This window comes from Typopeltis vanoorti, chromosome 10 (assembly GCF_054136105.1).
Source record: "Typopeltis vanoorti isolate ZY-2024b chromosome 10, IOZ_Tvanoo_1.0, whole genome shotgun sequence".
Taxonomy (NCBI): domain Eukaryota; kingdom Metazoa; phylum Arthropoda; class Arachnida; order Uropygi; family Thelyphonidae; genus Typopeltis; species Typopeltis vanoorti.
Window position 1 is genome coordinate 59,769,633 of NC_143558.1, and position 24,197 is coordinate 59,793,829.

At 35.0% G+C, this 24,197-nt stretch overlaps 1 protein-coding gene across 1 annotated transcript in view; it reads right to left on the reverse strand.

The window, feature by feature from the left end:
- Nucleotides 1-24,197, reverse strand: part of Sos (Son of sevenless guanine nucleotide exchange factor) — a 429,646-nt gene that overhangs the window by 21,726 nt on the left and 383,723 nt on the right. Inside the window, exon 23 of the mRNA XM_090399787.1 lies at nt 9,867-10,128. Coding sequence (XP_090255913.1) covers nt 9,867-10,128 — 262 coding nt within the window. The remainder of the gene's footprint in view (nt 1-9,866; nt 10,129-24,197) is intronic.

A 24,197-nucleotide genomic window follows, 5' to 3' on the forward strand; every position in this document is an offset into this window, starting at 1 on the left:
ACATCATTTTTTGTGATCCCTGAAAATGGCAATGTAACATTGCCAAAATATAGTCAGCTATTAATTAAAGTTTTTATAATTAATAATATAGTTTACATTGTCATTTCCTAAAAAATTATACACATGTCTATCCAACATATAAGTCTATTACAAGCATTTTATTATGTATAAAGTGAAATTAATATTTTAGGAAATGACACTGTAAACTACATTATTAATTATAAAAACTCAGTGAGTTTTTATAATTAATAGTTAAGTGAGTTTCATATTAAATGATATTTTATGTTATATTTTCATATTAAACAAGAAGACACTCAATATATTACCACAATTGTCATTCCATACGTGGGAACAGTCTCCAACAAGGTTGCTAAACTCCTCAAACCACATAAAATAAGAGTGACCTTTAAACCTAAAGATACAATTTGAAAACTCTTAAGATCTCCAAAAGACATCCATCCTTTCTTTAAATATGCTGGAGTTTACAATATTCCATGCTCGTGCGGTTTAAGGTACATCGGACAGACTTCAAGAAGCCTTGATATAAGACAGGGAGAACACAAAGCATATGTTAAAAATAACAGACAAGATATATTGGGCTTATCTTCCCATTTCTCCAGAACCAACCATTTCATTGAGTGGGATAAAAGCTATATCCCTTACATAGAAGAGGATTACCGTCGTATTTTTAAAGAAACCACAACAGTCGCCCGTTATATAGAAAATCTTAATAGGAACCAAGGTTTAATCTTATCCGAGATCTGGAAGACCCTAATTAGATCTCTAAACACACAAGAAATGAACTTTAGTACAAACTATAAATGTTCCTAAACAACAACAAGTGAAATCATGTACGTGCCACACGTGTATTGCACATGTTTAGTGTTGTTTTGTAATTTATAATTAGAATTCTGTTAATGTCTAGTCAGTAACATGTTTTGTTAGGTTTAATGCCTATCATCAGTTCTGTACCCTGAAGATGCCAACAGCTTAAGTTGGTGAAACTAGTTAGTATTAAAATAGTTGTTCTCAGTTACTTGATCAATATTTTTCCCAAATAGTCAATTTACATAAGTGAGTTTCAGTTTAAAGACCAGTGAGTTTCCTAATTTCTGTTTATTTCTTAAAATGTTAATCATTTTTTCTTCTTACTTAGATACTACAGACTCTGTAGATGGGATATTAATATTTCACAAAGGTGTGATAGGGTGGTTAGGGAGTAAGAGCATGAAATTTAAGAATGTTTATTTACTTTTGTAACCTTTTATTATTTTCTATGCACTTAAGACTCATCCAGATGATTTTTTTACTGATATTTAGAAGATGAGGTGCTTTCAATTAGAGGTTCCTTTTGTAGTTTGGAACTGACTCCACTTTTCTAGCATAGTAAGGAGATTTTGAATGCTATTATTGTTTTACAGGGATAGTGTAAGACTATAACTGCATCTCTGAGTAATCACATTAACAGAAACTTTGGCACGCACGCACACACACACAAAGTGGTCATAATTATATTCCAAACACTTCTGAGTTGCGGGCTAAATCATTCTCCGAGATACCCAAACAAGAAATCTGGAACCAATAGCATGAGTGCTCTCTCTCTCTCTCTGTGTGTGTGTGTGTAGCCAAGTGAAAAATGTTCATTTATTTATTTATTTTTAGTGAAACAATTTACTTTGTAGCATGTTTTCATCTGATGAAAACTGGGATTTCTTCTTTGAAACTGGGATTCAATCCTGCTACTGGCATGGATGTTTGAGATTGTCTTTGGGTGGGAGATGAATTTCATTGCCCGGTGTGAGACCACCTCACCTTGAAAAAGTTCCATGTTTTCAGACTATGCAAAAATAAGTAAAAAAAAAGGATAAAAAAATAGCAAAAAAAATTCTTAGCCCATTCATGGTACAGATGTACTATAGGTTTATTAAGCATCTTTCATGGGTGGAAAACAAAACAACTGGGCACTCTTCCAAGTATTACTTTTACATATTATGAATTTACTTTTGAATATTATGAGATAACAAGAGCAGCTTCTGTTTTGGAAATGATATGATATTCAGCCTGTTATCTTCACCAAGCCCTCTCCCATTGCAGAAAGTTGAATCTACTTCTCCCAGGGTGACCCATTCCATATTGGTAGAGTGCATATATATATATATTTATATGAATGAACTGTATGAAGGAGAAAGACAATCACAAACATCTTGTCTGGGGTGTGATTTGAACCCACAACCTTTTGGCTGGAGTGGGGAGTGGATATGCTTACCACTTAGTTAACCAGGTCAGCCTGTTGAGAACCGATCTGTAGTTTTTCCAAAAACTGTATAACAGTAAATGTTTATTTTTTTTTTCCATTAGAAATTAAATTTGATAATAACAGAAATAGTTAATCTTACTTTTGTTTGTTCTTCCTGAGTGAATGAGTATAATAGAATACTATTATTATGTAACTATTCATAATTATCACTACACTATTATCATAAGAATATAATTTACATTATGATAAAACAATGTTTTTTTATATAAATTGAAGGAATCCTTTTAATAAAATATCACTACTATGGGGTGCACATATAGTCTTACATTATCCCTGCAAAACAATAATTGCATTCAAAATCTTTACTATGCAGGAAAAGTGTGGAGTTCCAAAATACACAAGCATCCTCTAATTGAAAGCATCTCATCTTCTGAAATTCTCTACAAAGCTCAGCATGGGTAAGGAGTAGCAGTCCATATCCATAATTTCACTGGACATTAGCCAATGCTGCAGTTACTCTGCACCTCAGTAAAAAGAATTCTCATCTGGATGAGTGTCTTAAGTGTCAGCCTGGCTGGCCAAGTGGTTAGTGTACCCACTCTCCAACCAACAAGGTCGTGGATTCAATCCTGCTACTGGCATGGATGTTTGAGATTGTCTTTGGGTGGGAGATGAATTTCATTGCCCCAGTGTGAGACCATCTCACCTTGAAAAAGTTCCATGTTTCCAGACTATGCAAAAATAAGTAAAAAAAAAAGGATAAAAAAATAGCAAAAAAAATTCTTAGCCCACTCATGGTACAGATGTACTATAGGTTTATTAAGCACCTTTCATGGGTGGAAAACAAAACAACTGGGCACTCTTCCAAGTATTACTTTTACATTTCCTAGCTGTGGAAATGTGTGGAAAGACTTCACAGCTCTTCCAAAAACTTTGCTCTGCAAGCAACTGTGACCATGAGATTTAAAAAAAAAAAAGAAAAGAAAAATTATCCTGATTTCATTCGTTTTTTTAGAAGTTAGGAATCTTTCCCATGCAAAGCAAACAAACCAGCCAACGAAAATCTGCTTCACAGATATAAGATATGGTCCATAGTGTATGCCTTGCCTCTAATGCAAATGTGAAGAGAGTACAATTCAGTTAGAAAAACCTGAGTTCAAAACCTATCTGGTATTATGAGATCATTCATCAGAGCTTTTCAACTGAAGTTAACCAGTCTCATACTGAGATGATGAATTTTCTTTACCAGGAAGTCACATTTTTTCACCATGCAAAACAGGCAAAGCAACTGGAAAATATCAGACACACACACAATGCACTTACCTCCTAATTGCTTCTGTCCTAATTCCAATCAAAACAAAATCATGGCCTTAATTTTCACCTGATAAAAACTGGGATTTCAAGTTTCAATCATTTTTCTGATTAAGACAACTAAGCTTTGGTAGCCAACTGTAGAGCACATCACTGCTATTTTACTTAGTGGCTGAAGATTAGAATTCACATACTGGCACGAATATGCTTATGAAAATATTTAGGTGGTAGAGGAATTTGGGTCTATAAATAATATAGTGCAAGGACATCATGCAGTTTATTGGAGGCTTGAAAAAACATGTTTAGTCTTAATTAAATTAAGGGGATATTAGATCCCACATTGTTTTAAAACTGAATAAGAAACTCAAAGATTGGAATCAGAGAGTTTCATGCCGAATATAGTATAAAAAACTATAAAAGTATCGGCGAATACTAGCGTGAGCTAAATGCAAGTAGTCCTAGAACATAGTACAAACACGGGCAACTCGTTGCAAAGGTGGGTTCTGATCACTATTCTTGGTATTTTCCATAATGTAAAAACACATTTCCTAGGAAATGTATGCTGTTATTACATTATGGTGGGAGGTCACTACCCAGACCGGTTTCAGCCTTTATTGAGGCTTCATCAGTGAGTAGCTAGACCAAATTAATACCAAAGGGTATAGCAAAAAGAACTTATATACTCTGCTATACGAGTTGTCCAAAAGGTGCACCCATTAAGTTACTTAAATATAAAGAGCCAACAGGTTTCGAATATCGCCGAAATGAAGCCTGTTGGCTTTTTATATTTAAGTAAAATGTTTAGTCTTATTTCTGATTTAATTACCCCTCAAATAGTATTAATGCATTATTGATTTCCAAATCTTTGTAGTTTGTGGATGTGAAAAATGAAAGTGTCTGCACTTAGAAGGCATAGCCACTTTGAAGGAGCAATATCTTATATGCGTTATAAAAACTACTTTAAAAAAAAAAATTCCTCTACACGAGGAAATGGAATCAGCACAGTCAGACATCTCCATATTAATATATGTAGTCCTGAAAAGGCACATTTTTGATTCATACTGTTCAAAATTCATAAACTGTATCTTGTATGGAACACTCTAAAACAAGGGTGAATGAACAAAGCCATTTTACATTCAGGGTGCCAGATTGTTGACTTCTTTATGATTTTTTTAATTTTTTTATTTTGAACAGACATAACATTTGTCTACGTTCATTATTATTAATATCAGTTGTGGATGGTAAAGGTTGGGAAAAATGAGTTCAGGTTACCAGCATTCTGAAGTATGGAAGGATTGGCTGTTTTCCTGCTTGCTGAAGAAGGAGCATAAGCTTATAGTAATGTTTTTGCGATTTCTACTCAGTAATCTAGATATGTTATGGTAGACTTACAGTTTTTGCTTGTACAGGAGGAAATTGTTCCAAATGATGAAATCCAATGTATGTCCAAACACTTTTTTTTGTAATATTTTTGTTGTTTTATCATTACAGAGTAAAATGATAGTTGTTGATCGCACCTGTCCCTGTCGACTTCACTCATATTGTTGTTGTATGCACATACAGCAATGGGTTTGTGTTTCTTGAAACCATGGTTTCAAGAATTCTACTGATGGACTGTGCAAAGAAGACAGCCAAAAAAAAACATCTTTTTTTTTTTGTCTTTCCGACATAGTGTAAAGACTTTTCCTTGCTGATAAGCTTGCATTTCCCACTTCAATAGCTTTCCTAATGCCAGTTCTGGAGGCATGTCTTGCTTTTTTTGCATTTATGGTACCATAACTAGCTATATGATGCTGTAAAAGCAATTTGGCAAGATCAGGACACTTATAACAGTTATCCATTATAATCAGTAGCCTTTCCCCAGTAAAGGATCTAATAACTGCATTACTACTTGCATTGATAAGGGGGAGATCTGAATACGTATCATGTTCAAATACAGTCTGATTTCATGTATAAAGATTGAAATCCCAAAGATATCCACTTTGCACTTCGCAAGGAATAAAAAAATTTACTCTATACTTTTTTTCTTTTGGAGAATATACTGCTTACATTTCAGTCTGCCTTCGACTGGCATAAGGTGTTCATCAATACTAAGTTTCTCAGGAAAGGGTAGTGGTCTAAATTGCTAATGAATTTATATCAGAAAATCATAAGTTTTGCTGAGGACTGGGCAAGGATGTGCTGTCTGATCATATTCCTCATTATTCTGAAAATGCAAATACTTCACAATAAGACTGATTTGTTTTTCAGTTTACATTTATAGCACAATCAAAAGTGCTATAAATGTAAGTAGCACATTGGGATCCAAAGTTTACTGCAAAAATAGACTGTACTTGACTTGTTGATGTTGGTGGCAAGCATAAAAGTTAGTCAGCTCCATCTGAGTAGAAATGGACAGAAGAACCTAAAATGTTGCTAGATCAAAGTCTTCAGATAAGCTGGTATGCATTCAATGATGATTACTCATCTTCTACATGAAGATCTAAACTATGGGCAGAATCGCTATCTTTAGAGTTAGAAAAATTTCCCTCATCATTGGTAGAGCAAAGGCTGCAGCTTTCCTTCATCTCCCAAAACTTTTTTTTTTTGCTCTGAATGTTACTGCTAATACTATTTACTATCCCACAAATGAATTACGTCTTGAATATACAGGCAGTCCCCAGGTTACAGATGATCCGACTTACGATGTTTCGTACTTATGAATGGGCTCCACATAAGGATAATTAATAATTAAAATCAGTGGTTCCCAAACTGCTTCGTGAAATATTCCAATATTTTCAGTGAAATAACTGCACCAACTGTTAGGTAGGCCTATGTTCTGACTTTGGGCGCTGTGGAAAAATCCTGATATACTATGGGCCAAAAAAGTTTTGGAACCAGTGAATTATTTAAATTAATAATTCAGGAACTAGTTTCTTCCACGCATGTAAACAAACCCACATGTATAAGTTTGTTTTTATGTTCTGTTTGTTTCAATTAAAAGAAAGAGCACAATAGTTTCTGTAACTTATTATTACAGTACAGTGGTATTATTATTATTACCATACATGTGCTGTTCATCAGGGATCCGAGTTGCATACAAATCCGACCTAAAGATGCTCTCAGGACTGTATCTTGTCTGTAACTGGATTGCCTGTACTAGCTAATATTCTTTTCTGCTCAAGTAACAGACTATAAGCTAACAGAGATTACTGACCACCTATTGAGATACAGAAGAAAGAACACATCCCAGTAGGCACACTAAAAAGCCCTAAGCAATAGCTGAATATCGTAACCACAGAAATTTCTTGTTTTTCATCTTTCTGAATGAGCAACAGACATTTGAAGCATTTTTTTCTGATAGAGCTTTTGTAGAATGGCACAATGTTTTTTTAAATATTAATTCCCCAATTACCAATATCACATAATTTCCTAATTTATAATAATCACAAGTTACTTTCTGTATAAAACAAAATTATCTGGTACAATTATGTTAAAAATAATAATGAATTTTAAAAAATAGTGCCGTGATTTATATTGTAATTTGTGTGTGTGTGTGTGTGTGTGTGTGTGTGTGTGTGTGTGTGTGTGTGTGTGTGTGTGTGTGTGTGTGTGTGTGTGTGTGTGTGTGTGTGTGTGTGTGAGAGAGAGAGAGAGAGAGAGAGAGAGAAAGTGAGTGTTTCGGTGGAGAAGAATTTAGAAATCAAAGGCAAAATACAATTTTAATTTACTGTGAAAAATTTGGAAATAGAATTTCACTTTTGATGCATGCACCTATACATATTTTGAATGATGAACTATGACAAAGTCATCACTACTTCAAAATTGGCACATAATATATAAACTATCAGAAAATATATACATAACAATTTACTTCATAGCCATTTACTTCAAATTTAATGAGCAACTAGGAAACCAAGTAGTTGAAGTGCAAAGAAAAAAAAAATTACATTATAAAGATTGTACATTTCGTGATATGGTTAAAGATTTTTATATTGTTCTCTATAAAGCAAAATCATGTAAGTGCTGAGTGCTGACCTACATGCAATCTGTGAAGTATTCTTTGAACTATGGTTATGAATAAAAAATAAAAAAAACTTACTAATATTGAACTTATGGAGCCAGTTGGATTTTTGTTAATTTATAAAACAATTGTTTGACAAAAATAATTATCTTGAATCAAGTTTTTCGATAACAAATAAAATGTATTGTCGACTAAGTGATTAGACACAGCTGATTTACACCATGAAAGGATTTATGTAATTTTGCTATCGCTTTCTTTAATATGATTATTCAGAGGTGCATGTATAGTCTTACATTATCCCTGTAAAATAATAATTGTATTCAAAATCTTTACTATGCAGGAAAAGTGAAGTTAGCTCCAAAATACATGGGTATCTTATAATTGGGTAAGGAATCAAGTGTATAAAGTTATATCAGGTATCCTATAATTTAAAGCACCTCATCTTCTGGATGAGTGTCTTAAGTGGGTAAAAAATAGTGAAAGGCTATAAAAATAAATAAACATTCTTCAATTTGGTGCTCTTACTCCCTAATCACCCTATGACACTTCTGTAAAATAGTAATATCTCATCTACAGGGTCTGTAGTACCTATTAAATAATTATATATTAAATGCCTCTAAGCCATAAGGCAGTATGAACAAAGGAGGGAGAGAGAGAGAGAGACTGACTCTATAGTAATTCAACTTGTATGATTGGTTTCACTTTGCCTGAATATGCCTTACTTGTGAAGTGTTTCTGTAGGAATGGGAGAAATGCTGCAGCACTTTGTGAGTACACATGACCAAAGACTTTGTGATAAAGCCGAATGATACCAAATGTAGTGTGATATATGGTTTGTCGATTTCGAGAGATGGGCAGTTAGACAATCCAATCAGAATATGGTGTTAATCAGAAATTCCACAAATGATTGAAGATGCTGCATGTGCAGTTGTTGAACAGTCAAGTGAGAATGCTGTAGGTTCATGCAGTGAACATGCTGTAACAAGACAATTAGATTTGCTATACACAATGGTATGGAGAACTCTGCACAGCATTGCAATGCTACTTGCATAAACTTATACACAGCCAAGAGTTGTAAATGAGAGATGCCTGCATCTGAGAAATGTTTGTGTTGGCATTTCTGGTATGCATAGAGGTGGACAAGGATTGGTCTTGGAACATCCTATAAAATGATGAAGTTCATTTTATAGAATTTTGTGAAACAATAAACACTCAAAATGGCCATCTCTGGTCTACAAAAAATCCCATGCAGTTCAACAAGTTCCCTTACATTTGCTAAGCATCAGAGTATAGATAAGATTTACAGCCAAGTTCATTATCGGGCTGTTTTTCTTCAAAGAAAAACATCGAACCAAGCCTGTCACCTGCACAGTCATGGTCTGGTTTAATGGATTTCATCGTCATCATCCCACAACTGCAGCAAAAACACAACAAAGTTGATGTAAGAGAGAGCACCTACCCACATCTAATGTGAAGTTCCACAATTATTGCATCAACATTTCACAGAGGATAGAGTAATCATCCATTCATTTTCTATGGCCATTACATTCACCAGATCTTAACCTCTGTGACTTTTTTTTTGGGGGGGGGGGGGATTGCAAAAGTATGATATATCAAGTTCTTTATCTGGCAGATTCAAAAGAAAAAATTCCTCATTGTGCATGAAACCTTTCAACAGATCAGTTATATTCAGTTGTAAACAATGCTGTATGGCAGCATCAACTATTGGTCCTGCACAAAGTTCAACACACAACATCACCTCTGCTGATCAATTGGATCTCCTTGACAACTCCTTGCAGCATGTCAGCTCTATGTGATATATGTTTTTTGTATCATATTATTTTATGAAATGAGTGAAATAAACATTATCAAATAACTTTGTCACTGACTCTGAATCATTTTACAATCACATATCATCCAGTTCACATTAATATAATTTTCTCATGCTCACAGCGCCATATTTCTCCTATCAATCATTTTTGAATAATTATTTTTTTACTGTCAAAATCTCTTCATGATCTGGTTGGGGTTTGAAGGTATTTCATTATTTCATTTACTGGTTCTCTCTATAGCTTGCTCTGAATAGGGATACGTTAATTTGAAACACCTTGTATATAAGTAGTTTGTCATCAGATTAAATCACAAGTAGAAAATATAACTGCAAAGGAAGTTATTTCGACACACACACACACACACACACACTGAATTTCTGAAGAAAATTCATATTAAGCATAAATATAATATGCAGTGGAATAGGAATAAACATAATTGGAATTAATACCAAATCATTCTCACCTGTGCCTATCATTACTGGAGCAAAAACACTGTGATCACTATTCAGAGTTGTAGCTGAATGAGGTGGGGACAATGGTGTAGATGGTGGCGTAAGAACAGAAGGAGAATGACCTTCATCATCATCATCTTGGTTTATGTGTTGGCTGCTTACACTGAAACTACGAAGATCTGAAGGAAGTGGAGCAGGATGATGACCAGAACGCCCAGACAGACGTGGCTTAATGCCAGGAGATTTAAGTGGTAAATCTGGCCATTTTCTTTGCTATATATATATACACACACACACATATATATAAAAGGCATGTAAACACACTAATTGCATCTTTTTAAATAACTCCAAAATTTATCACATTAAGTTGAACCATTTACACATTTATCAATTTTTAGACCTATTTTAACAACATGCGGTGCTTAAAAGAATCATTACTTATTGCTTTGGAAGAAAAAAAAACACAGACAGACCCCACCTTACTTATATACTCTGCAAATCTTTACATACTGTGAATTTTACACAGGTCAGATTTAATTCCCCACCCGTTAATTACACCATATTCTTACATGTTTACAGTATGCATATACAGTAGTACATAACATGTTTTAAAGGTTATTTCTGTTAGTTTCATTCACAGAATACACTCGCAAATTACATTTCGATATGCAATTATTATGTAAAAGTATATAATACAATATAAATAGTACGAAAAAGTAGAAAAATAAAAGAAATCTTTAATTTGGCTGTTCAACCATCCTTATGAAATTACCATGAGACGAGCAAACAGTGGCTTCTTTCTCCTCTTCATAAATCACTCGAAAGATCCAGCCATCTCTTTGGACTTTAACCATGAGGCAATTAGAATCCATATTCTCCAATTCTACACCTCATATTTCTTTATAATTTTAATCTCTAGATCAGTTTGGTACATTTATGTATGTGTTCACTTTTACCACTTCTGTTTTTTTTTTCCAGTCATGATTGTGCTATACCACAGTGCATGCAAACACTAAACAATTTTTACAAGTTTGTGAATACACAGAGAATAATACAGAATGACCATTCAATAGCAGAATACAAAGAACATCCATGTTCAATAGCAAACTAAATAAGACTGAGGAGGAAGAAAAACACATCCAATGGTGTGGGCTGTCTGCCTTGCTGAAGACAGCATCTGAAGACATGTTAAGTGATGTCCAAGTAACACACGTGTGGTAAGTGAAAATTTTATAATTCTAAATGTTTTCCATAGCCCCATTCAGGATAATTTGCATAAATCTGAATTTATGTAAGTTGGGATCTATCTGTAATGGTGAAATTCAAATAGTCATAAGTAAATTTATCAAAACTCAGTTTTGATTATAATTTTGATATGATGAATTCAATTATCTTAAAACTGTCTTAATCAAAGCTCTCCTCTAGTTTTTCAGGACTCAAAATTGTATATTAATATGCTAATTGCATTTCATACAAGCTCGTGTGTGCAAATTTCAGTTTTAAAAAGTCTTTTTGCATAATTGATGACATTAGTGTTCAAACTTCAAGTTCAAAGAAGTCTTTTGTACTTGTATCTACTGCTAAGAAGAAGAAGCAGGGTGCCTTTTTTTCCCAGCAGGTTTTATGGATAACAAGGCATGGCCTGCAAGAATTATCATTCATACCGTTATTTTTAAGGAGATGAAATGTAGAAGATAAATACAATAAACAATTTAATATCCTTTGCTAAAGTCAAAGCACAATCAGGGAACAATGCATTGGCAAATATATGCCTGCAGGAGTTCAGTGATTTTAAGTGATTTGATGCATCCAAATTTATTGTGGTTAGGAAAGTTGTTTGAAGCAGATGCAAGTTCAAAGAAGTCTTTTGTACTTGTATCTACTGCTAAGAAGCAAAATGCCTTTTTTCCCCAGCAGGTTTTCTGGATAACAAGGCATGGTCTGCAAGACCTTAGAATAGTGGTGATGCTTGATGTAGTTTGCCTGGAGACAGCCAACATTATAATCTCTGGCAGACTACTTTGTTACCACCCTGCTTATTGAAGGTCTGAAGTGGCTTGAAAAAGTTTCATGTTTGATCTCTACAGCAGATAACTAGACAGATTATTTCACTGTTAGCCCAGCCTACACAAAGCTAACTACATTGTTGAATGCAAGTATGCAAAGATGACAAGTTATTTTGTAGTGTGCATACACCAATGTGAAGACTAGTAACTGAGATGCAATTGCAGTTGTCTGATGGTGGATAAGATCCAGCCATTGAAACATACTATTCTGGACTGATCAAGACTTGAATGCTTGGTAGAGATGGGATAAACAACATTGATTCTAATAAGAGGAAGATAGGTCGTGAAGGATAGCCACTGCCATTAGATGGTGTACGTGAGGTATGTTAATTTTTTATCAAATGTGCGTCTCAATTACTTTGTCTCCGTTGGAATTACTGTTTGTTCAGATCTTAATTTGTGGGTGAGGAAGATCATGTTTGTAGGTAAAATGCACAAAGTCTTCTTATGATAGGAAAAGCTGAAATTCATTTACAGGTTGCCAAGTGGAAAAATGGTCACTGGCATGTTTCACTATCTTTCTATGACCCACAAAAATGACAAAAAGAGGTTATCACAACATAAAGATCAATACTTATAGGAGGAGGAAGATGCTCTACTATTTAGTTAACTTCGACAGCCTTTTTTTTTGGGGGGGGGGGGAGCGAGTACTTGGGCCTTGAAGGTTCATTTGGATAGTAAGTCAGATAAAAAAAGAGAGAGAATACCAGAGTGAGAGGTCTATATCAAAGAAAACTGATAGTTAGTATCAGTTATCTAGCTGCCATAAAAACAAGTACTTTTTTAGGCAGCCAGATTGCATCTTAAAAAAAGGTCATTGCACTCAAATCATAAAAGACAAGAGTTAAATAATTTTTTCAAAGATCTTGCAGAAGCAACTAGTCAGAGCCACTGGATGATAATCGGTTGGGATCTTTTAATTCTTAATCTGGCTCTGAAAATGTAGTAATATCTGCCCTTTAGTAGATAGCGAAAAATTCATTCTCATACAATGTTTATTATAAAGACAGAATAGTTCATTCATAGAGGATGACAGATGTTTAATCATTTCATAATGGATGTCATCTAATCGTACAGCACATGCTTGATGTTCAAGTGGGACAGTCAGTTTTTGAGTTAACCATGCTTATTTTTTGTTGCCTTTTAAGACTAGGAATTTGGCCAAGTAGCCAATGTTATGTTACAGGCAGTTCTCCTTAGTAATTGTACATCCATTATGTTCTATGGTTGAAAGGAAGTGGATGATTATACTTTACTTTCCAGACCTCATCCTAGATTGCTTTAATTCATCTGGTCATAGATGGAAATTGGATCCAGGAGTCCTTGTAGCTCACAGTGGAAATATCAAGCTAGAGCAAGAGCACAATTTATTAACAAATAAATTTCTTGTGGTGGGTATCTGCAAGAGATGTTCTAAGCTTGTTTTGGGCTTCATTTGCTGTTCTTTCTACATTCTCTGATTGGGAAAGGCAGAAACTCATGGTAGCTTGCATTATATACTCTATATATGTGTTTCATTGCATCACAGAGATAAGAGAGTAGATAACTGTTACAAAATCAAATTCTTGTGTGTGTGTGTGTGTGTGTGTGAGTGAGTGAGACAGAGAGCCAGTAGGCGGGTCCAATCTCTTTCTCGTTGCGGTCATAGAGTGGAGGAGTGTCCATGTAAAACAGTAGATATTAAGAAAGTGACTGCTCCTGTAAATGTGACTGCTCCAACAACTTTCCCCAGTGTTAAAAAGCCCACTTTCCACAGTTCAAAGCTATTTATATATCTTTCATAAGTGGAGATGGAAAGTGAAAGACAAGATCACAAGGTCATCCTAGGAAATGTCTGTGGTAAGTGGGGGTTCAACATACTACGTATCTTACTGAGATGACAACCGTCTTTATGTTGGTATTGAGGAGGAATTGTTGAAATGAGATATTGTTGCCCATAAGAATGGCGACTCCCTTGTGAGGAAGGACAGAAGGTCCATTCCCTATCCTACCATTATGGATGACAGTGAGATACTACTGTGCCCCAGTTTCAAATGTTTTCTGCAGACAAAAGCATACTGGTCAAAGCTAATGCAAGAGTGCCTTTGTTAATGTTATGGTGGAATCATGGAATTATTTGTTTCACATAGCTGTCTGCATTCATTGTGTATAATTTATGCAGACAAAAACGTAACAGAGCAATTACTTTACTCACAATTAAAAAAATGACACCCAACGTTTTGACCTCAAGATCAATGTCATCATCAGGAAAACACACACACACACACACACATGAACAAGACATATGCTACATGACACTACACAAAAGTAAGATAAATCTAATTACATTGTTAATCATTTACACTAGCCTGACAGCTGGTGAAAAAAAAAATTATATGTAATAAATATAATAATATACAGATTATAAAAAAAATTTACAGTGGAACTACATCAAATATATCTTTACAGTCCTAAAGTTTTCTTGTGTTGAGTTTCTGCCATCATGTTCTGGATGCTATAAAATGCAGATGGATCTTCCCGATTCTTGGAAATGCTAATCCATCACTAATCAATTTTATCATCTGAATATTATTATATATATTTTTTATTGTATTTAATTATCATCATCATCAAATTCCTGCTATGTACCATCAAGGGGTGTACAGGATATGATAGTACTACATAAAAAATTTCTCAGATGCATAAGTTAAAACTGGTTTGAACACTGTCTTGTATACAGCTAATTTAGTGTTCCAACTAATTTCTCTCTTATTCCATATGAATTTATTCAATTGACGTCCTACCATACCAGCTTTATTGATTCTGTTGTCTATTTCCATATTTAATTTACCATCTTCACTAAAAATCATGCCTAAGTAGGTGAAATGTTTACTTGTTCCACAGATTCTCTGTTTGCAACACAGTTCACACTTTCAACGATTCTGCCTATTTTCATTGTCTTTGTATTGCTGACCTTCATACCATATCTATTACAACACTTATTCAAATTACTCAGAGAATCCTGCACACTTGTAGCGGTTTTATTGAAAGTATAACATCGTCCACATAAAGCAAAGAGCTGACATTAACATCTCCAATTTTGATATCATGTTTAATACCACTTTCCTTCATTATGTGATCCATATAGGTAATGAATAACAGTGGGGATAATGTACATCCTTGTCTTACACCAGATTTAACATTAAACCATCTTCCTGTGCTTCCTTCAATTCTAACTGCTGATTTACAACTCAAATAAAGACTAGGTATTGCTTGATATAACCCCCCATTGACACCATATAAAAGCGTATTGAATAGCTTTTCTCTTGGCACCTTGTCATATGCCTTTTCCAGATCGACAAAACTTAAATACTTTGTTATATTCCCATGCTTTCTCAACTATTTGTCATAAAGTAAAGATCTGATCCTGACAGCCTATATTTGGCCTGAATCCAGCTTGTTCTTCCACAATTCTTCTCAACTGTTTCTCAAGTATACTTGCATACATCTACCAGGAACATGCAGTAGGGAAATACCTCTGTAATTCTCACATTCAGTTTTATTTCCTTTTTTATATATGGGTACTATGAGAACTCTACTCCAATCATCGGGAATTGGTCCCTCTGTCCAGGCCTTCTGAACTATGCAGTGCAGCCACTGTAAGACATTTATACCACCATACTTCAGCATTTCTGGCTGAATATCATCTATTCCTGCTACCTTTCCACATTTCAGGTCTTTGATGGCTTTTTCTACTTCAAGTATGGATATGTATTCCTGACTGTATGCCTGTTAAGTGTTTTTTACCACTGTGCTATCACTGCTTGTTTCATTCAGCAATTTCTCGAAGTAATTACTCCATACTTCAAAGATATCTTTTTCTCCTGTTTTTATGTCACCTTTATCATCTCTAACTCCTTTTACAGCACTCTTCCTCCATTTCTGAGCTTCTTCAACAACCTCCAGAATATCTTAATACCTTCTTGATATTTATTTTCAATGTTCTTGCCAAAGTCCTCCCATGACTTTGGTTTAGCTAGTTTTACACAATGCTTAGCTTTCTTACATTTTGTCTCTGTATTCTCTAAGAGCACAATCTGACTTATTTGCCAGGAACATTTGACATGCTTTCTTTTCCTTCACTGCCTCTTTAACTTCCTGTGTTCACCATGGACTTCTGATTTTTCTATCCTTGCAGACAACTTCACCACATGCCTCTTTAGCTGAATCAATCAGTGTTTTCTTCAGGGCTTGCCACTGAATCTCCAAGGTTTGGTTCTTTTTCTCAAACTCTTTCATTTTTTTTCAATAATCTTTGTGTATTTTAGTCTACAGTTCACATCTGAGAGAGCTGCTCAACTTTTATTCGCTTTAAAACTTTCTTACATGTCATTCTTTTCATTATGAAATTCAATTTTATCCTGCTCAAGACTAAATAGTGATCGCTTCCAAATTCAAATCCTCTGTACACTCTGGTGTCCTGCACTAGGGAGAAAATATCACTATGAACAATAACATAGTCAATGAGACTTTTCTTATTCCTTGTCTCTTCTCTCCATGTGAATTTGTGCACATTTTTATGTTGGAACATAGTGTTAGTAATAACCAGTCCATGTCATGAGCAGAAATTCAACAGGTATTTGCCATTATTATTAGCTTTGCTCTTTTCTCCAAATTTTCCCAAAATATTTTTGTATGTCTGACAATCATTTTCTATTCTGCTATTTAGATCCCCAACAAGGAACAATGTTTCCTTTTTCATTGTGTCAGTTTCTTTTTCTAAATCCTCAAAAAATTCCTCCACTTCTACCTTAGTAGAACCTTCTGTGGGACCATAGGCACAAATAAGTCTCATTGTCCAGTTCCCCATTCTCATATTTGCCCACATTACTCTACTTGAGACTGATTGCCATTCAAGAATATTAGCCTCGTATTTAGTGTTGAATACAATGGCTACTCCTTCTTTTCCGTGATTGTCATTGTCTGAATATAACATTTTGTATTTATTGCTCAGAAAGATCTCACCAGTTTTTGTCCTTTTTGTTTCAGTCACCCCTATTATGTTGATCTGGTACTTATCTAATTCCTGAGCTAGCACCATTTCTTTGCCGTTCAGGCTTCTTATGTTGATAGTACCGATCTTTAACTCTGATATTATTGAGTTGGGGTGTTTTTTCAGAGTTGTTCCAGTAGCTGACTTTTCGCTGTTCACCCTGGTTCCCTGGTGAAAACAACGGGTCCTTGTTTAACCGGGCGACGCCCCAGCCGGCTTGAAATTTTGTCATGTTGTACCATCATTTTGTATTTTGGTTTAAGCCAATAAGAATAAAATTTGGTTGGCTAAATCCAAATTGCCAGCCCATCCTCGTTCATCCAGCCCATCGAGGTAGATACCCAACTGGATGCACCACGAGAAGTTGAGGATTGGACATTAGGTCAGAATCCCTGGTCGGTTCTCTGCATTCCTTTAAAGGCTATGTGGAGGTCTCCTCTCAGTTATACAGCTTTGACCCTTAAGCACCTCTGTTTAAGGATTGGATAAATAAAGGTTCGTACATTTGAAGGTCGGATAGCAATTCAGTCACCAATTTCTTCCCAAATTTAATTAATTATTTAATTATTAAATATATATTTAATTATTTTATTTTAATTTTTTTTTTTCACCAGAGATCAGACTAGTGTAAATGATTAATACAGCAGATTTATCTTACTTTTGTATAGTCATGCTTTGTGTCTTGTTCATATGTTCATTTTCCTGATGATGATCTTGCTACAGAGTTTCAAAACATCTGGTGTTTTTTGTCTCCATAAATTCTACACAATGAATGTGTTCACCATGTAACCTTGAAAGAAAGAAAGGACATATCTGTTTGGTTTATGCCACTTCACGTACTTCTTTTCAGGTCTTTACAATTCATATCTTTATTTTATGAAAATGATGTTATATGCTTAAATAAATCTGGTAAGTTTTCAGGAACTTACTAAATTGAATAACTGCAGTAACAAATCTGACAGGAAAATTGGCAATTAAAAAAAAGTTAATGTCTTTTTTTATTCCTGCCTATGACAATAGGTAGATAGCAGAGTGAACTTGAAAACAGATAACAGAATATGCAAAGAAAGTATAGTAGGGTGCCAACTGAATGAATTTATATCGAATAAAAGAGAAATTTGCTGAAAAACTAAACTAACATAATGAATTGACTATATGTGTAAAATGACATAAGAAAAAATAAAGCATTTAATATAAAATCACATATTTTGTGATGAGTATCTCATTACAGCTTCAAAGTGAACATACAACTAGTGAACCATTATATCGGTAAAGCAAGAATGGCAAAATGCAGTATGATACTAATAGGTATGATACCATACCATATCTTTATGTTCCTGAAGATGGCAACATGACGTTGCCGAAATATAGAAGTTATTCATTAAAGTTACCTTTAATTAATATACTTTATATGCGTTGTTAATTCCGTAAACTAATTACCAGTTATGTAGGACCAACGTATAAGCCTTGCTACTAGAAAAAGAAAGATACTATTAGGAAACTAAGGAACAACTAAAACACAGCCAAAAAGTAATGGGATGCACAGGTCTGTTATACAAAAGTCATCATCATCATCAATCATCATCATCAAATTCCTGCCATGTACCCTCAAAGGGTGTACAGGATATGACAGTACTACATGAAAAAATTACATCATTACTAACTTCCTATCTACAATTTTCCTCCAAATCAGTCTGTTACTTGTCAAGACTCCAACATTATCAGATCTTATATTTCTATCGTCTAAGGCACTTTTTACCGTATCAATCCACCTACATCTTGGTCTTCCTCTGGGTCGTTTTCCTCCAACCTGGCAGAGAACACTTGTTTTGCTAATCTTTCCTCTCCCATTCTGTTTAAGTGACCATACCACCTGAGATTAGCTCTGCTAACGCATTCCTGGATGCTGACAATGTCAAGTTCTTTCCTAATATCCTCATTTTTAATATGATATTGCCATTGATGCCATCTGTTCACGCCTCTAATCTTTCTCAGGACTCTCATATCTGCGGTCTCTAGTCTTTGGTCTAGTGTTTTACTTCTGACCCAGCTCTCAGATCCATAAGTTAAAATTGGTTTGAACACAGTCTTGTATACAGCTAATTTAGTGTTCCGACTAATTTCTTTCTTATTCCATATGAATTTATTCAATTGACTTCCCACGATACCAGCTTTGCTGATTCTGTTGTCTATTTCTATATTTAGTTTACCATCTTCAGTAAAAATTGTGCCTAAGTAGCTGAAATGTTTTACTTGTTCCACAGGTTCTCCATTCACAACACAGTTGACATTTTCAATGATTCTGTCTATTTTCATTGTCTTTGTCTTTTTATTGCTGACCTTCATACCATATCTATTACAACAGCTATTCAATTTAGTCAGAGAATCTTGCAGACTTGTAGCGGATTTATTTAGAAGTATAACATCATCCGCATAAAGCAAAGAGCTGACATTAACATCTCCAATTTTGATATCAGGTTTAATACCACATTCCTTCATAATGTGATCCATATAGATAATGAATAACAGAGGGGATAATGTACATCCTTGTCTCACACCAGATTTAACATTAAACCATCTTCCTGTACTTCCTTCAATTCTAACTGCTGACTCACAACTCAAATAAAGACTAAGTATTGCTTGATATAATGCCCCATTGACACCATATAACTGCAGCGTATTGAATAGCTTCTCTCTTGGCACCTTGTCATATGCCTTTTCCAAATCGACAAAACTTAAATACAGATCTTTGTTATATTCCCATGCTTTCTCGACTATTTGTCGTAAAGTGAAGATCTGATCCTGACAGCCTCTATTTGGCCTGAATCCAGCTTGTTCTTCACCAAGCTTTTCTTCCACAATTCTTCTCAACCGTTTCTCAAGTATACTTGCATAGATCTTGCCAGGAACACTCAGTAGGGAAATACCTCTGTAATTCTCACATTCAGTTTTATTTCCCATTTTATGTATATAGGTACTATGAGAGCTCTACTCCAATCATCGGGAATTCGTCCCTCTGTCCAGGCTTTCTGAACTATGCAGTGCAGCCACTGTAAGACTCTTATACCACCATACTTCAGCATTTCTGGTCGAATATCATCTACTCCTGCTGCCTTTCCACATTTCAAGCCTTTGATGGCTTTTTCTACTTCAAGTATGGATATGTATTCCTGACTGCATGCCTGGTCAGTGTTTTTTATCACTGTGCTGTCATCACTGCTTGTTTCATTTAGCAGTTTTTCAAAGTAATTACTCCATACTTCAAGGATATCTTTTTCTCCTGTTTTCATTTCACCTTTATCATCTCTAATTCCTTTTACAGCACTCTTTCCTCCATTCCTAAGCTTCTTCAACAACCTCCAGAATATTTTGCCACCTTCTTGATATTTATTTTCTATATTCTTGCCAAAGTCCTCCCATGACTTTTGTTTAGCTAGTTTTACACACTGTTTAGCTTTCTTACATTTGTCTCTGTATTCTGTAAGAGTAAAAGCTGACTTATTTGCCAGGAACTTTTGATATGCTTTCTTCTTTTCCTTCACTGCCTCTTTAACTTCCTGTGTCCACCAGGGAGTTCTGATTTTTTTATCTTTGCACACAACTTCACCACATGCCTCTCTGGCAGAATCAATCAATGTTTCCTTCAGAGTTTGCCACTGAATCTCCAAGGTTTGATTCCTGTTCTCAAACTCTTTCATTTTCTTTTCAATAATATTTCTGTATTTTAGTCTACAGTTTACATCTGAGAGCTGCTCAACTTTTATTCGCTTTAAAACTTTCTTACATGTTATTCTTTTCAATATGAAATTCAATTTTATCCTGCTCAAGACTAAATAGTGATCACTTCCAATTTCAAATCCTCTGTACACTCTGGTGTCCTGCACCAGGGAGAAAACATCACTATCAACAATAACATAGTCTATGAGACTTTTCTTATTCCTAGCCTTTTCTGTCCATGTGAATTTGTGCACATTTTTATGTTGGAACATGGTGTTAGTAATAACCAGTCCATGTCCTGAGCAGAAATCCAACAGATATTTGCCATTATTATTAGCTTTGCTCTTTTCTCCAAATTTTCCCAAAATATTTTTGTATATCTCACAATCATTTCCTACTCTACTATTTAGATCCCCAACAAGGACCAACTTTTCCTTTTTCATTGTGTCAGTTGCTTTTTCTAAAGCCTCAAAAAATTCCTCCACTTCTACCTTAGTAGAACCTTCTGTGGGACCATGTTATACAAAAGTGTATACAGTAATCCTTTCTCACCTCTGAAAGGTTATTTGCAAACCTATGACACACTATTACTGGAGGTAGGCCAAGGATTTTTTTTTCCCCACATTTTTATCAATTTCATATATTTTTTGGATTTTTTCATTTATTTTTTTTTTACATAGTTCAGAGACCCTTCTCTACAGACTAAACCAACTTTTTCAAGCCACATCAGGCCTCTGATAAGAAGGATAGTCTCACACCAGGCTGTGAAATTCATCTCCCACCTATGGGGAAGATTAACTGACCTAATTAAAGGATTGGATAAATAAAGATTCGTACATTTGAAGGTCAGATAGCAATTCAGTTACCAGTTCCTTCCCAAATTTTGAAATATTTAATTTAGTGTTCAAATTAAGGTGATTACTAAAAGCTTTATGGTTGAAAATTCTCTCAACTTTGTAGAAGCTGAACATGAATAACTTTTGTTTTGAAGGATATTGTGGCCTGTGGAAACTACATGTTCTGCAAGATGAGATTTCTAGTTATAACAAAAAAAGATGTAATTCAATGTTCAGGTCATCAGGATGTTTACAGTATGCATGACAAGTCTCATTGAAATAGAAAAGTTTGAAGGAATAAAGGAGTCTGATAAACTAAAGGTATTCTAAGAGGAAATGATCTTTGAAGGGAAAAAGAGGTCTTGTTCACAGGCTTGTAGGTGCTGTCCAGAAAAAGTTTTCTTTCTTTTTTTTTTTAAATACTTTATTTTTCCTTACAAAATTTTAGTTGTACACGTAATGAACAGTCTATTCACTATGACTATTTAAGAAGATATGACTGTTAATTGTGCTAATTTCAATGAACAAACTAAACTGGCAGCATACAAGACTGTTCAAAAGTTTGAGTTAGAAATAAAACACTTGATCAAAAACAAGAGACCATAAATATCAGAATATGAAGAACATTAGAAGTGAACTGGATATTGTTAGCATTTATGAAGATGTGAACTTGGTCACTTGAATAGGACAGGAGGGGAGTAAAGAAACTATAACAAGTATTTGATTCCAGGATGGCAAGAAAATTGGATAAATAAGGTTTGATGCAGTAAATCGTGTCTTACAAATGCAAGATCTGCCAACAGAGGAGAATTAATTTGGAAGAAAATTTTTAAAAAAAAAGTAATAATATAATGTAACTTGAATTATGCAGTACTATCAAAGAATTCTAAACATTCCTAGAATGTGCATATCAGAAATTGGTGATGACACTTACTTTACCTGTTGATAGTAGGATAAGAAACAAGATATATAAGTGTCTTGTTTTGTTTCTTTTTCTCATTTTTGGTTTCAATCGTTTCTGATGTTATAAATTTGAGAATGAAGTATTCATACTTAAATAGTGAAAAACTGAATGTTCTCAACCTATCACAAAGCCAAACATGAATATCTATTATTTTGGCAAGCAATAAGTGCACTTATAATTGGAATGTGGATGCCAGGGTTACACTAAATGCCATACTAGCATTCCAGCAAGCTTCAAACTGTGGGAAGGAGATTTGACTGTTGTAAGCAAGTCAAAGTTCTGAATTCAGAACTGTCTTGTCAAAGTAGGCTAATACAGCACATGCACATCATAAGGATTTCATTTTCATGATGTCCATAGGTCACAGGTTGGTACGGTGGAAGGATGCTGGATTGTAGCGATGGTGAAGAAAATAGGAAAATAAAAATGACTTAGGAGAAGAAGAGCTAAGACTACCCCCCCCCCCCCCGACAAAAAAAAATTGCATATACACACATAAAGTGCTAACACAAAGTCACCAACCTCGACTACTCGTGGTACACCCTGTTCTAAAAGTACAAATGAAGCACAGGTGAGTGAGTATGGGCAGTATGACCCTAACAGAGCAATTGATGCTAGAACTGCCTGTCCAGAGGCATTAAGTAGCAATCAGTGTCTCTGGGGTGGAGAAATTGGTTGGGGCTCATATGCAGAGATGGGTTGACAGTGGCGTGAGTTTAGTGGGAAAGAGTCAAGGTTTGGGCAACATGCTGATATTCTGTGGTAATGTTGCTCATTGGGTTGGACAGTGTGCATGGGGGGGGGGGGGGGTTGAATGCACTATGATACTTTTGAATTTTGCTGAAGTTTTTGGAGTGCAGTATGGGAGGATTCTTGCTTGGATTGTAGAGTATTGGTGTAGATAACAGGATGGCTGACTAACAGATATCAAAGGGTGGTGTATGGGAGATATGTGTGTGTGTGCGTCTGTATAATTTGAGTGGCTGGTGATGTGCAAGAGGGTCAATCCTTGGTCTACTGTTGTTCAATCTATGCACTGATGACATTGAGAGAGGAGGGGGGGGAGATATGACAGGTGACATGCAGCTATTTGCTGGTGGTCAGGAGTGTGGTTGGTGTGCAGTGCTTGTGGAATGATTTGGGTGGGTTGGAGTTGTGAGTATATAGGGTGAGTGTTGGTGGATGTGTATCACGCACTTTGGTATGATGAGCTATCTGGTGTCATATTGGGTTTTGGCTAAAAGAAACTGCTCAAGCCAAGAATCTTGGAATTTCATTTGATAGAAAGTTGAAGTCCAAGAGCCATATAGCAAAGATTGCAAATAAAACTCAGCAGATAACTGCAATGCTGAAACAAACCTTGACATAAAAAGATAAGGAAGTCATTATGCCTCTTTACAAGACCTTGATAAGCCGTCACTTGAACTACCTTGTGCAGGTCTAGTCTCCATGGTGATTCTGATAGAGTGGAGAGAGAGAATGTTAAAAATCATATCAGGATAGTGGAATGCTGATTATCAAGACAAATTGATACTTAAAACTTCTGAAAGGGTCATACAGGATGCAGGTAGAATAAATTATCTTATGTATTTAGCATTATTTTAAAGAATTGTACTGGAAGTACAAGTTCATACATTAAAAATTCTCACTTTATGCAAAAATTATCAGTAATTCTTCCTCAAGATATTGAAGCCAGCCTATATGTTTGTTTTGTTTCACCATTTACA